This window comes from Prunus dulcis, chromosome 7 (genome assembly GCF_902201215.1).
Source record: "Prunus dulcis chromosome 7, ALMONDv2, whole genome shotgun sequence".
NCBI classification, from domain to species: Eukaryota; Viridiplantae; Streptophyta; class Magnoliopsida; order Rosales; family Rosaceae; genus Prunus; species Prunus dulcis.
The window spans coordinates 1,785,132-1,800,735 of record NC_047656.1 but is presented as its reverse complement, the minus strand read 5'-3'; the positions used below and the strand labels follow the sequence as shown (position 1 = coordinate 1,800,735).

Genomic DNA, 15,604 nt, shown 5'->3' with positions numbered 1-15,604 from the left:
CTTTCTCGAGCTAGGGCTTGAAGAAAATATGAGTTTTTAGTTTTTAGTTCAAGGGAAAATTCTATATTATGCTCAAGTAAGTTGGGCTCATTAGCCTCTTTTTCTCGTGAAATCATACTTAAATTTTGACATCTTAAATTAATGATTCTAAAATTTCTTACTATTGTATCATACTCTTTCTTTTGCTCTTCATGCTTTTCCTGCGAAAAAGAAAGTTGTTGTTTTGCTATTTTATAATCATAATTATATACCAAAAACTCTTGTTCAAGGGCTTTAATAAGTTTTTCATGTCCTCTTCTCATACTTTCATTATTAATTCTAATGTTCCAAAAGTTGTCTAAAAGAACTTTTTGTTTATCTGCTAATGATGCTTAAGTACGATATTTTAAAGCAAGATTTCTAACATCTTGTACTGGAATTCCATTATAAGAATAAGTATTTACTACTAATCTTGCTTGACTAATTATGCTTCATGGATTACCACCCTGTGATGGTGTACCATTATTTTTGTTGCCAGAGTATTATGCTCCAAAATATTGCATACATGTTAATGAATAATACGGGATAAGACGTCTGTTAAAATATTATCCATACCTTTAATATGCTCAAATATTGGTCTAAATCCATTTCCTGTAATAGAATAAGCAAAATTGACTCATCTTCGGGTTGCTTGTTTATTAGTAGTAATTTTATTATAATGAGAAACAATATTATGACAATTTGTTCTAATAGTAAAATTTCTAAGTCAGTGGCTGGAAGTCTAGCATGCATATCATTAAATTTACCAAATGCATATCTACAAACCTTTTCTTCAGATTTAGGTTCTGCTTTATGTTTCTTCTAATATAAAATTCATACCCATCCTATTAATGAAGCATCTGTCTCAACTATTTTGTAATTATTATCTAATGGTAATGCTAAAAGTTTAAGTTGAGTTATATCTTGTTTGATATTTTGAACTAATTTAATATCTTCACTCACTACAAGAAAAAAGTCACTTAACAACGTGTATTGTGCGTTGTTGAAGGGTATTAACAACACGCGACGCACATTATTGAAGCTGATGTCATTAAAAGGTCCAGAGCTTTCGACAACACGCTTTGCATGTCATCATTGATATCAATGCTCGTTGTTAACACCATTAAATGCAACGCGCGCATATTGTGAAAGAAGTGTACAACAACGTGTTTTGCACGTTGTTGAACACATCATTGACAACGTTCGTATGCACGTTGTTGTTACATTTTTAACAACAGCCTTTGCATGTTGTCATACTAAATATCAATGTTTTATTATTATTTTCAAATTCACCTTATAACTATATAGTTCATCTGTAAATTGAAGCTTCATGATAAGTAAAACTATTTTCTTCTTTCCTAATAATAGATAACACATAATAAAGAACTTTCATTCAAAAAATAACTCCACACATATTACAAAGATTGATAGATTCATTGTCAGAGTTACACTTATCCACATGGAAGTAGAGGGAAACTGTACTATGTCTATAATTATATTTCAAAACCCTTGTCGAACATGATCTAGAAACTTGATAAGTTGGGCTAAAGCTGATGAGCCAATGAATTGGATGTGAAGTGCCTGATTGTTAGAAGAATTCCAAATTCAATATGCTACTGCCAACTTCAGTGTTAGAAGAATCCCAGTTCATATTGTATTCTTGTGCAATTTCCTTCAATCCTAAGCCTGGCCTCTCCAGATGGAACACTCTCAACTGAAATTGAGTGGCAGAAAAAAAATACATTGACAATACAAGTCTATGGAAATGCTTTAGGAACCCACAAACATCATTGTAATGAATAAACTACTCATGCAACTATCTACATGCATCAGTTCTGATACATTAATAAAATCAAGTAGACAAAATTCACCAATATTATACACACAAACACATATATTTATTTCACCAATCCAGAGAAAGATTACTTCCCCTATTTAGTATTGAATATTTCTCTTCTTTGTGACATTTATACAAGTAACTAGAGCACGAAATAAAAAGGGGTACATGAGTATGTTGACAGATAGGCCCTCTGTCCAGAAGACCAATAGACTCCCGTTCTTGTAAGCAATTGTGAAGCTCTGTTTCATCCAGAGAGCAGGTGTGCACAATTTCTTTACAACAAAAGAACATGAACTCAAGACTTAAATGAAAATCTAAAAGTAATGAAAGGAATTAATAAAAGAAACATATATCCCATGAGAAATTAATAAGGGCAACTTGGATGAATTAAAGCAAACAACAAGTGAAACAAACTTTCGAGACAGACAGAGCTAGTTTTAAACATGGATTCTAAGCTTGTATGGGACTTAATTAATTTGGAGATGATATGTATGTCAGTTTAACTAACAAAAAAAGGACAACCAAAAAGCTGTATCTTGGGTTCTTTTTCCCACATGCATTATAGATTAGCACAGCAAAAAGGCCCAAATAGACACCTTGTTTTGCTTCTAAAATGAAAGCTTGAGTGTCAAATCAATATGATAATACCATATTCCATGAAAATACCACCACCAGCTGAGCTCCCCTTTCTGTGCACTGCCCAAACCTCCACACCCTATAAACCCAATACTAATCAAATTACATGATCAATTCAGCAGAACAATATATATATACATATATATATTCGAACTACCAATACAAAAGCAAATATATATTCATATCGGACTCAGATTTTTGCTTTTTTTATATGTAAGATTAAACTTTTTACGTGTTCTACCTGATCCTCATTGCGGTAGCCCAAAGAAGCTGCACTTCTCCGCACCACTTGGCCACCACAGAAGACAAAGGTTGAACCTTTGGCATTGAAGAGACCTCTTTCGAGGTCTCATACACAGCCCCAACTTCAAATCTCGGATCTGGAGGCCCGATTGCGTACGGAATCGGGTTTAGGTCCACCACCAAATTATTACCGCCAACATAACCAAACCCAAAACCATTCCCAACCCTCTGACCCATCAAAATACCAAGAACAACAATCAAAGCATACCTTTTACTTTTCCATAGAACTGAGACCAATATGGAAGGAAGGCAGCAGTTTGGGTTTTGGGATTTTGGGGTTTTATTATTTCTCAGTATGACAGACATAAATTAAGGAGAAAGGAAGGAAATTCACATGAAATGGAGGCTGTAAGATGTTGAGAACGAAGAGATGGATGATTCAGATTCTTCCCCAATTTTGGATAAAGTTTAGTCTAAAATCTTGAGAATATAAAAAGGGATTGAGAGAGAGAGAGAGAGAGGGTTCAGGTGTGAAGTTTGAGAATGAAGAGGAAGAGGGATTCTAGATGAGAGAGAGCAAGTGAGGGTTTGGGCTCAGAGATTGGGAGGGCACAAGACAGAGGATGTAGAGGGTTTGAGAAGAGGGGCGAAATTAGAAAATTAGTGAGAAAAAAGAAACAGAAAGAGCGGCACCCGAAATTTAAAAAGAGGGAGGGAGAGTGAGGGAAATTCGGATATATATATATATATATATATTCACGAACATTTTACTTCATTAAAGTGATATAGTTTTGACAACATGCGCTGTGCATTGTTGAACTCCAAATATAACAACACGTCAGAATGTGTTGTTAAAACATCCTCGAAATTCCATTTCAACAACATGCACTAAATGGGCGTTGTTGAAAGAGATATAACACAACACACATACTCCGCACGTTGTGAAAAGTTTAATTCCACAACGCATAATTTATGCATGTTGTTAATAACATGTTGTGGTAGAGTATTTTTCTTGTAGTGACTATTAAATATTTTTTGCATGTTTTACTAGTTTTACCATGCAATGTTGCAATCTTTCTTCCTAAATCAGGAACAAAACTTCTAGCATGATTCAATAATTCTAAAAATGCTTGTAATTATTTTTTTTCTTATAATTTATCTGAAAATTCTAACACTTTTTTAGCTGTGTTCTTGTAATTGTATAGTTGCTGACTTAATATACATACCTAAAAATTCTATATCTTTGATCCATCTTTCTTTGAAAGATCAATGGTGCATTCTTTAATCCAAATGGCATGACAAGCCATTCAAAATGTCATTCTGGACAAGTAAATGATGTCCATTGAAATGATTCTTCTTCTAATCTAATTTGCCAAAATCCTGATTTACAATCAAATTTACTAAAATATTTACTTTCTTGAATTTTATTCATAAATTCATCTTTATTTGGTAATTTATAACTATCTTCATAAGTATTATCATTTAATCTCCTATAATTATACATTATTCTAGCTTTACCTCTTTTAAGCTCTGCGTGTTTTCTAACTACAAAGGCTGCTGATCTGTGCCTAGATTTTGAAGGTCTAATTACTTTTAAATTTTGAAAGCTCTTTTATTGGTGTTCAAATTATTGTTTGTCTAACAAGTTACAGGGTATATTTGCTGTTTTAATTGTTAAATCTGGATTGATAATGTCTAATTTTGCTAATATCTTATTCTTATTCCAATGTAATTGAGGATCTTCTTCTATAATTCTAGTTTGTTAAGCTAATTGTAATAATTCTTCTAAAGTCTTTGGTCTATCTTTTTGCATAATTTCTAAAGGCTCTATTTCTCCTACAATTGGATACTTATGGTCAAATATTATATCATCATATTCTAGATTATTTTGTTCATCTCTTTTTTGTTCATTTATTTCTTCTATAATGCTTCAATATTATAATATTTAAATTTTGTTCTTCTATGTTAATACTATTGTAAGACTCTAATATATTAATTTGATCAGTTGTGGTTATACTTTTCTTTAAAATTGTAATATCTGGAGGTGTATATAAAAAATCCTCCTTGTAAACTTTTTTTAAAAAAAATTTAATTCTAAGATAAAGGGATATGATCCTATTGAGGATATAAAAGTTAAGGGTAAATTAAACTGTCGTCTTTCTATCCTAATTGGTATATTATTATACAATGTATTAAATGACAGGACCCGACCCAAATTCCGCTTTGGAATCCGAGTCAAACTCTGTGCGTGTCCGACACCTGGCGGATGTCGGGCACGAATGACCTAATTGCCCTTCTATACAAAGCACGAAAAAAAAAAAAAAACAAGGTTGACTTCTACCAAAAAATCGGCAGAGTTCCCTTGTAACTGGATCAATACCAAAATATTTACACCTGCCAAACAAGTATATATATACAATCAACTGCCAGCATACGTATATATACATTCTAATAGTTCAATTCTAGGTCTAGGGCAAAACATCAGAGCGACTACTAAGAATTTACAAAGGAGTCAATCCTTTTATAAAACAAAAAGTCCTACATCAAAAGGAAGGCGTGGAAGGTGGAAAACGGCCTGGTGGTGGATCCTTGTGCACGCCTACTGTCTGGGGGCGCAAAACATTAAAAAGGGTGAGTGGACCCAAAAACAAAGTTTAGAAAATAGCATATGAACATACTAACCCCACTGTAAAACAGTTATACAAATTAAATTATTCTCTTTATTTCTGAAATCAATGCACTCATATAATTATACATGTATATAAGCCAAGCATAGTCATGGTCAACATTAATTTCTTAAGGCATTGAAAACAGTTTTAAACTACCACCTAAGTATACCCCTTATTTCCATCAATTCCTAATATCCGTCAATTCCTTGCATCACCATGGGTGATACGTACTCGCAGGTCTCAGTGACACAAGGTCAGTCCGAGCCGCAACTCGCAGGATTCAGGGGACCGTAGTCCACCTGATCCGCATTACTCGCTCCACACGAGTTCGAGTACCAAAGAACTCGTAGGGCAACTGTCAAGCATGCTGACTAAACCGAAGGCAACCAATACAATCCGAAGGCAACATTTAATCTGAAAGCAACATTTAATCTGGGTACAAGGTGGTTTAGGAAAATATAAAATATTCAAAAGCATAGAACAGCTTATAACACTAATCTTTGAATAACATTTATTCAAGATCAAATACTGTAACTAAACTGCTTAAATTTATTTGTAAAAACAAAGAGTCCACTCACTAGTAGTCCGTGCTCGTTGGACCTCTTGAAGGTCCCTCCTGCGGGTCAACTGGTGCCTGGGTGCCTGATTCAATGACCATAATATTCTATTAATACAATATAGTATTAATTTAAAAACCCTGACCCCCGACTCCTAGAAGTACATGCGTCAAATTAAAGTTGTTCATATGCCCATAAAAGCTTTGAAATAGTTTGGTGGTATCTTGGGACTCAAAAAGCGCTAAAGTCCCAAAAATTCAACCCGGGACCCCGCGGGTCCATGACCTCACAATATGATCCGGAAGCCTTTAGAAGTTCCAATATATCTAGGACACATGTCCCGAGGGTTTGGTCTCGATCGGACGGTCGGACTGATCACGATTGTACAATAGCACGATTTCTAAACCCTAGCCCTAGGTTCTTGATTTCAGAGTATCCGGGACTCCGATTCACGATCCGTCGAATCCTAAATGATTCTGATATTGTCTAGAGTAACATATCTGAAAAATATTACGATCCAACGGCTCGACCATATTGAACCAGGAAATCGCACAATGTAAAATTCGTTCGAGGCTCAAATGGTATCCAAATTGAGATCCGCGAATTTCTACGCGCTCGTGACAACTTAAGGATCTCATCGAGACACAGTGCCACTTCACTACCCTCGCCCACGCGCCGGTAGCGCTGGGTGTCCAAAGCGAGTACTTATCGTCGGAAAATCTCAAAACCACGGCTCCAAACTCCTATCCTAGGTATAACACCCTATTTGGAGCCACTTTTGTTCTTGGACTTACCCCAAAAACAGACCGGAAGTGGCCGAAATCGAGATCCCAAAACTGGCCGAATTTCCAATTCGAAAATCAATTACCTACGCTGAGAACCGATTGAATCCTACCCAACAGGCAGCTAGAACAGCTCGAGAGGTTCAAAATCCATACCTGGACCGTCCGATTTGGTGGCCGGACGACGGAGATCGACTGCCGTGAAGTTTTTGTCAAAACCGCTCGGATTTCTGTAATTTTCGGCCAGCACCGGCGGTTCCAGTGACTGAGGTTTGTCGGGAAAGGAAGAGGAGGTGGCAGCGGTTCGAATGGGTCTGGCCTCGTGGCCGGTGGTGGTCCGTGGTGGCGACGGTGGCTCAAAATCCGATCGAATGAGGGTTTGTCACAGAGAAGCAGGAAGCGCGCGGGGAGGGGGAGAGAGAGAGACTGAGGGAGAAGAGAGAGAATGAGGTTTTGTAAAATCTTATTTTTCAAATTACCGTTTTGCCCCTCGAAGTATTTTAACCGTATTTCCTTCGTTAAAGCTCCGATTCGTGTCTACAGACTCATTTCGTCGTGCTCTACGCGACGGTGTGTGGGAAAGTGTCAAATTCCTTCTCGGTCAAAAAGTCAACTTTTCTTTAATAAATTATTCCAAGGGCAAAATTGTCTTTTCTTCTTAATAAATTACTAATTAAATATTAATTTAGGTTTGGGTTATTACATTAAATATACAGGTCTTGTATCAAATTGTATTATTCTTACTAGTCTAGCTAGTTTTTGCCTAAATTGTTCTGGCACTAACTCTTCTTTTATTACATTTTTTGTGCTACCTATATCTATCATAGTTGTTAATTGAATTTTATTTTCTTTTGACAATTCTAACTCACAATTAATTGTTATTAATGAACTTGTCTATTGTTTCTCTATACTAAGGAAATTATTCTTTTGATTATAGTTATCTATTATTCTAACTGTGTTTATTTTTATTGGTCTATTGTTATAACAAGGTTTACAATAAACTATTGTGTTAGTGTAATATTTTTCTACCACTACTTTCTTACATTGGTTACATTCTTGAGGCCATCCTAAATTAACATATTTAAATCCTTCATGCTCTTTTTTTTTTCTTCAAACATACACATATATTCATCTAATTTACTATTGGAATTAATAGAATAGTATGATTCTAATTATGAGTCTAAAGTTGTTCACCCATTTTGATTTAGTCCTATGATGGTAGGGTAAAGTTCCCCATTGACTTGACAACCATTGGTGATCAATAAGTCAACTTTCTTTTGTGCGTGAGCGTGCCACTGCTAGCAGTTTAAAACCTTAATAGATTTCAAAAAAATAGATAACTTGCGCCCCAAGTTACTAATTCTAAACAAACAATTGTGAATTTGGGTGAGGCATATCTCTCAAGTAAGTTTTTTTCTTACCTCAGACTGGTGAGGATTTCGCAATTTTTCACAGTACAAAACTGATAGTTCTGGCCAAAATAGATAAAAAGAAGACAAACTGTTTAAGTAGAACTGCCTATTACAGGACTCAAAAGAGAAATGTCAACTCCAAAAAAGATAACATGACATTGGACTTCGATTTCTATCTAGATAGCTGCCTCTGAACTGAGCTGGACTAGATATCTCTATGCTGGATTGGATCGTCAACACCTTCAACTGATAAGTTTCAGCTGGAAATCGATACAAATGTTTGAGTTTGACAGAGCTTCAATCTATTTCGAGCCATAGAAGGCTTGTTGAATGGGCAGAATTGAGGCCTCTTTAGTCTGAATATGACATAAATGGCTAGATTGGTGGTCACTGAGCTGGAGCTTCACTATGGTACCTGTTATGCTTGACCAAGGCTTTCTGTAAATTTGTAGAAGTTTTCATATTTATAAAAACCCGGACTCTACTTGACTTTGCTTTGTGCTTAACCAAATTTGTAACGAGAGAAATCTTGCTTCGTAAAACCATTTCTCTGAACTGAACTGAAACCAGAGATTTGAATTCTAGTTGATTTGTTTCTTGTAGGTCAAAGAGCTTTTCGTTGCTTCAGTGTCTGAAGGTTTCTTGAGATCAATTGATCTTTTTGATTTTGTTAGTATGACTCAAAGAGTTTTTGTCTTTATTGATTTTTTGGTTGTCCTTTGATCTGTTCACCTCCTCTCATATTTATAGGAAATGCTGGAGTGGGGTTTTTAATCGTTAATAATGGGTGGCAGATCTTTCAAAAGATCTTCCTTTCTCAAAGCCATAAAAGAGGGAAGTTTAGTCATTTTGGCAAAGAAGAACTATCAACAATCAGCTTTCATGGAGGTCTTTTCCTTACTTTTCTAAAAGAAAATCAACTCTCTTTTGTTCCCTGTTTGTTCTTTGTAAAAAATAAAAAAAAACACAGTCTGTGATGATAGTCAAGTTGCTTTTTTCTGGTGAGCAACCCCTTGCTTCCTACTTATCCCTTGAAAACGTAGCCCGCTTATCTCTTGGAAAGGCAACCTACTTTGGTGCAAAACTTCGCTGTATATGAAAAGGGGATTTGATCTTCTTTCCCTGGTTGCAGAAAATGGAGAAGTCCCCTTGTAAGACATGCCTTCATGGACTCCCTATCACCTCCTCTGTGATAGTTGAAAATTTTGACTTTTTCCTAGGTAAGAAAGTCACTTGAGATTTCTTAAGAGAAACCTACTTTTAGAAAGATCTGCTGACTTTCCTTTTCCTTGGGTAGAGTGAGAGTTTTCTTAAAATGGCCAATAATTGTTTTTTTATATTTTTAGACTAGGACTATATTCACAATATGCTAAAAAGGTCTGGGCTTAATTTAGCTTCTTGGTTTGATTTCTAATTCATATAGATAAAAAGCCTAAAACATTTTATTCATGGGCCTTTTGACAAAAAATGGGCTGGCGTGCAATATTCTGGCCCAAACAAAAGCATTAACACTATAAATACTTTTATTATCACTTAAATTATCATCGAGGCTATAAATTGATTCTAAATCTTCATTATCTTTTAATTGAAATTGCTCAATTAATTGTATTTTTTCTCTAAGTTGCTTTCCTAATTTGGGATACTTAGATCTATTATGTCATACTTCATCACAAAGATAACATTTACATGTACTTTTGTTGGGTACTTTATGTAATAACCCAAAACAAAATATCTAAAAAGAAATAAAATATCTAAAAAGTAGAAATAATATCTTCTAACAAAAAGACAATTTTGCCCTCACATATTTTAATAGGGGAAAAATTGACTTTTTGATCGAGAAAGAATTTGGCGATTCCGCTTGTGCCGTTGCGTAGAGCACGGTGAAACGAGTCTGTAGACACGAAGTAGACTCGAATCGGAGTTGTAACGAAGAAAATACGATCAAAATACCGCCAAGGGCAAAATGGTAATTTGGCCAAAAAGTCAGATTTTTAACCCTTTCCTTCTTCTCTCTCCTCATTTCTCTCTCCTCTCTCTCTCTTCTCCTGATTTCGCCCAGCAGCCCGACCTCTGCTCGCTTTTGACGTCGCCACGGCCGCCACACTTGGAGCCGATCTCCGCCGTTGGTACCAAACGAACCACCACTCAACCGCCGTCATTTCTTGACGAGCCGCCGCCCTTGCCGTGGCCGGAGCTTGCCGGAATCCGCCATTTTTGCCGGATTTCCAGTTTGAACTTTGAGCTCGTTTTTCTCCTTCAATTCTCCACCAAATCGATCGAGTAAGGTATGGTTTCTCAGCTATTTTTTGTGTTCTAGCTGATGGATGTATGGGTTTCGATCGATTTTGGCTCTAACACATTCGATTTTCGACTTGAAATTTGGCCGAAACTTCGGCCTCCGTGATCTGCTGTTTCTGGTCACTTTTTGGGGTATGTCCAAGAACAAAAGTGACTCCAAATGGGGTGTTTTACCTAGGATAGGAGTTTGGAGTCTTGGTTTCGAGATTTTTCGACCACCCGAAATCGCTTAGGACACCCAAATCTGCCCGCGCATGAGGCGGCGCGTGGGCAAGGGTGGTGGAGTAACTCTGGGAAGTTTTGAGATCCTCGTGTCGTCACGAGCGCGTAGGATTTCGCGGATCTCGATTCGGAGTCCGTTTGAGCCCCGAACGGATTTTCCATATCGCGCGATCCCTGGGTGCAGTGTCGTCAAATCGTTGGATCGCATTGAATTTTGGATATGTCGGTCTACATGATTTCAGGATCGTGTAGGATTCGACGGATTGCGAATCGGAGTCCCGGATACTCCGGAATAGCGAACCCTGGGGCTAGGGTTTGGATTTTAAGCGATAACGCGATTTTGGCTAATTCGACCGTCCGTTTCGGACCAAACTCGCGGAACATGGTTCCTTCTCTATGAGGAACATTCAGAGAAGCCCAGATTGGCCATCGGAGATCGTGGACCCACGGGGTCCCGGATCGGCCGATCTGGCAGCTTATCGCTTAGTTAAGCGTCGGGTTTTCCAAAACTGATCCAAGTGTCTAAAAGGCTAATGTGGGCATAGGAGTAACTTGAAACCAGTGCACGTATTTCTAGGAGCCGGAGGCAAGGTGTTTAATTTAATTCTTTTTATTCAGCAGTTTATTAATTTAATATTCATGGTTAATCAGGCACCAGAGGTCCGGTCGACCTACAGGAGGGATCTACGAAGGGTCTAGCTAGCTCGGACCACCAGTGAGTGGACTTTCTTTCATGAATGATTTTATATAAATGAGTTATATGAATGATTTATATAAATAAGTTTACTTAAATTATTTTATATTGATTTTATATAAATAAGCTTTTATAAATGAGTTTATCTGAATAAGTTTTATGAACTATTCTTTCGAGCATGATTCGTACTATTACGTACTTTGATTTACGTGATGCTTAGTTACTGAAGCTCCAGTAATATAAAAAGCAGAGTTTGTGAACTTTATCAGAGGAAATGGCAGTTAAGTTTTAGATTTACTGAGATGCAGTGAGTTATTAGATTTTTCTCAAAATAGTTTATTTTAAAACCACCGTGTACCCATTTATTTTTGGTGATTTCCCACAGTCGGACCGATGTCTACGAACATCCAGTTTGATTTCAGTTATGTCAGTGCACTTGACTTTGCCTCACGAGTTTCGAGGACGCTCGGACCGTGAGTGCTAGGATTGCGGCTCGGCAGACTTGGTGTCCCGAGACCTGCCAGGATTGCGGCTCGGCTAACTCTGTGTCCCAGAGACCTGCCAGGATTGCGGATCAGGCTGACTACGGTCCCCTCTATCCTGCCAGAGCGGCTCGAGTCGACTTGGTGTCATCGAGACCTGCCGGCGGATCAGGCTTATCATAGTCCCCTGATTTTGCCAGTTTGCGGCTCGGGTAGACTGCGTGACGCCCGAGACTTGCCAGGGAATTGACGGATATGACAGGGGTACAAATAGGTGGTAGTTTCAAAAGATTTTGAGCTTTCTTTTTATCCAGTTATGATTTTCCAGTTAATTTATACCAGTTTCTTTGATATTCGTGCATTTATATCATTATATATCTGTTTAGTTATACGAGTATATTCATCAGTATGTTTTTACATACTTATTTAAATGACTTACATTGAAATATAAGTAAACCATCGATTTTATATCATTACTTATTTTTTTTAAATGGGGGTTATCATTATGGTTATAAATTGTTTCCAAAAACATTATTTTTGTCCACTCACATTTTCAACCTGTTTTTCGCCCCCAGGCCGTAGAAGTGCGCAGGATCCACCACCGGGCCATTCCTAGCTTCCGTGCCACCAAGTAAGGTAGAGTTTTGTGGAAAAATCCTTGAAAACCCTGTAAACTTTAGAAAATGCTTTGATATCTAGTTGAAACTGAAAAATTGAAGTTGAGACCTGTTATTTGAGATGTTCTGGCAGTTGGTTTGGTATTTGAACTGGTTTTACAGGTGGAAGACTTTGGGTTTGGTCAAAATACGGGGGAGACTTTGCCGAATTTTCGGCAGAAGTCTAAGGGAAACTTTAAAAAGCTTTGGAAACGAGAAGGGTAAAAAGGTCATTTGTGCCCGACATTCGCCAGGTGTCGGACACGCACAGGACTTGGCTCGAATTCCAAAGCGGAAATTGGGTCGGGTCCTGTCACTTTATATTTTCTAATCCATGGTTTATTTGTTGTTTTCTTAAATTGTTTAGGAATGTAGTTTCTTCTTCTAAAAGTTTTTGAAGGTTGAATTCTAAAAAATTTATATTGTTGTTTATAAAGTCTATATGTTTCTATAACTCTTTTTATACAGCTTTTTTTGCCTCAATTTTCTATGACATTCATATTGTTTAGGTAAATCTATATTTTTACATCTCATGTAAAACTGTTTTCTAATTTGTCTTTTTGTTTTTATTTGACTACATTCTGATTGTAATATATCATATATATATATATATATATATATATAGTTCCCTAGAGTGTTTTTGTCATTCATTCCAAATTCTTTCTCCTATTGGTCCTTTAATTTTTGTCATATAAGCTTCTAATAAATTAAGATCATCAATTCTGCCAATTCTACCTAAATACCCGAAAAGGTCTAAAGTATTTTCATTAATACATTGGAAATCAGAAATTTGTAATTGTTCTAAATTTCTTTTGGCTCTAAATTGTTCTTCTTCATTTCTACCATGTAATTTATTATGATCTAAAAATTCATATTTAATTAATTTAACAAAAACATCTATATTAAACATTTCTTTTGCTGCTTGATATTCTCTTGGATTTTTAGTTTTCCATGCCTCAAAGTAATCAAACATCATTCCATCTAAAGTATGTTCAAAGTAATTTAACATATCTTTACTATTGCTAAAAATCTAACATTAATGCTGCATGTGCACATCATTTTCCCCATCTTTCTATTGATTTTTTCCCAATCTTGTGGGTCTACATGATTTAAGTTTAATATATTTCATGCTAAATTAATTTGTTCAGTTCGTTTATAAGGAATTCTATTTTTTCTTGTTAAAAGGCTTTTCTATAGGTTTCTTCATTATTTTCTCTATATGGTTCATTAGTTCGCTTAAGATTTTGCTGGTCTGTTTTACTTGCATTGACTACAGATGGTCCAATTGAACTATACTGAGCTTCTACTGGCATGCATTCTACTTCAGTTAACATATTTTGATATTCTTTTTCTCCTAAAATATGTTTTAATCCTATATTTAAAATTAAATACTTCATTTCTTTATCTGACAATCTATGTATTCTTAAATCATAAGTCTTATAATTTTCTATATATTCTTCTTCATTTAAACTGTCGATGTCATCTATGAGTTTATCAACTATATTTTCAAAATTATGCTCAATTATATTTATTTTTAAATTATCAAATGCCACATGCATTTCTTGTACTTCTATTTCTAAGTCTTCTATATCATTTATTTGTTTATAATTAATAAATCTTACTATTGCTTCACCTATACGATTTTCAAAAATTTGTGCTTTATCAGGTTGTCTATTTTTTGATACTTGTAAATTAGGTAATATCCATTATGTTCCTTCTAAAAAGCTATTATTTACTGGTTTTGCCTGTATCATATTAACATGTTTACCACCAAAAGTTTGTACTAAATTTTGAAATTCTATATTAAATTTATAATTATAGTTGTTTGAAACTTTTCCTACATACATAAGACTAATACTTAAATTTTTGTATTCACCTTTAATATTATAATTTTTTGTTCTTATATTAATTGTAATATATTTACTGCTAGGTTGGTGCTAAGATCTACTTCTGTTGTAGCTATAGCTGTTTGCTGATGATTATCCCATCTATCATCATATATGTATACTAATGCTTTAGTTCCTACTAATGCTATAGTTATTCCTATCATAATTGTTCCTATCTGAATTTGTTGATAGTGTGACTTTTTAAGATGTTCTATTGCTATGTTACTAAGTAAATTAAAAATTACTTCTTTATCTATACATCTTACTTCATGTTGACTAATGTTACTTACAGTACTATGTTTATTTTTTGAGAATTTTCAAAATCTTTTCTAAGAAATTCTTGTGCTTCTTGTTCACTAGGGTATATATCTTCTGTTCTAACTATTTATTTTCTTTTTTTTCTAAAGAGTTCCATTTACTATTATCAAATGGATTTATTCTACTTTTTCTTTTATGAGGATAATTGCCTAAGGTTAAATTTTCTAATTTATCAATTAATTCTTTGGGTAATGTAGAAGTAGTATTGTGCACTACTTGATTGATTTCTACTAGTTGTTCTTCTAATTGGTCTACTTTTCAGCTAAATTTAAAATTAATTAGATAAGTAAATTATTTTATCTTGTGGGAATATTACTACTTACTACATATGTTGTAAATTCTGTAAGGCATACTGATTCGTCATCTAGTTTACCAACTTTTTCTAATACTTTGATATATTTATTATTAATTTTAAAATATGTCATTAAACTAAAAGTCTATCGATTTTATTATGTAACTTCTCTACTTGTTCAGTTAATTCTTTAATACTAATTGAATTTTTTGCACTTCTATTTTTAATTGCTCAATAATTTCTAATGATTGGAGTTCTATTTGTTTTGGCTTGCTATCTATAAGATCTATGAGGTCTTTGATTTCTTTCTTACTAGGAAATCTTTCAATATTTTTATTCTTATCTTCTAATTGTTTTTAAGGAATTTTTCTGAAAATATTCTAATAACTGTTGAATTATTCTATTATATTTATTATACTCAAATTCTACACTTTCTACTTGACTAATTAAAAGGTCAACAATACTACTTTCTAAGGGACTGTTACTGTTGTGTAATAGATGTCTGTTTTTTTTTGTGTGTGGAAAATAACAAACTAATGTATTATTATCTAAAGCTAATTTTCTCTTTTGTTGTTCACTGATTTCTAGATTAAGGTACT

At 34.9% G+C, this 15,604-nt stretch overlaps 1 protein-coding gene across 3 annotated transcripts; it reads right to left on the bottom strand.

The window, feature by feature from the left end:
- Positions 1-1,394: 1,394 nt before the first annotated feature.
- On the bottom strand, positions 1,395-3,422 carry LOC117635053. 3 transcript variants are annotated; one of them, XR_004586850.1, is made up of 3 exons: positions 2,736-3,422; positions 2,455-2,573; positions 1,395-2,130 (listed from the first exon to the last, which is right to left on the bottom strand). XR_004586850.1 is itself a non-coding variant. In XM_034369380.1 (3 exons), exons 1-3 carry the CDS (start codon positions 3,101-3,103, stop codon positions 1,954-1,956), a joined length of 612 nt encoding a protein of 203 aa, XP_034225271.1. In that variant the 5' UTR covers positions 3,104-3,422; the 3' UTR covers positions 1,395-1,953. The 3 variants fall into 3 exon arrangements, 2 of the variants coding, with proteins under 2 accessions (XP_034225271.1, XP_034225272.1); XM_034369380.1 differs by having other exon boundaries at positions 2,507-2,573; XM_034369381.1 differs by having other exon boundaries at positions 1,395-1,732; positions 2,507-2,573.
- Between the last annotated feature and the right edge of the window lie 12,182 nt (positions 3,423-15,604).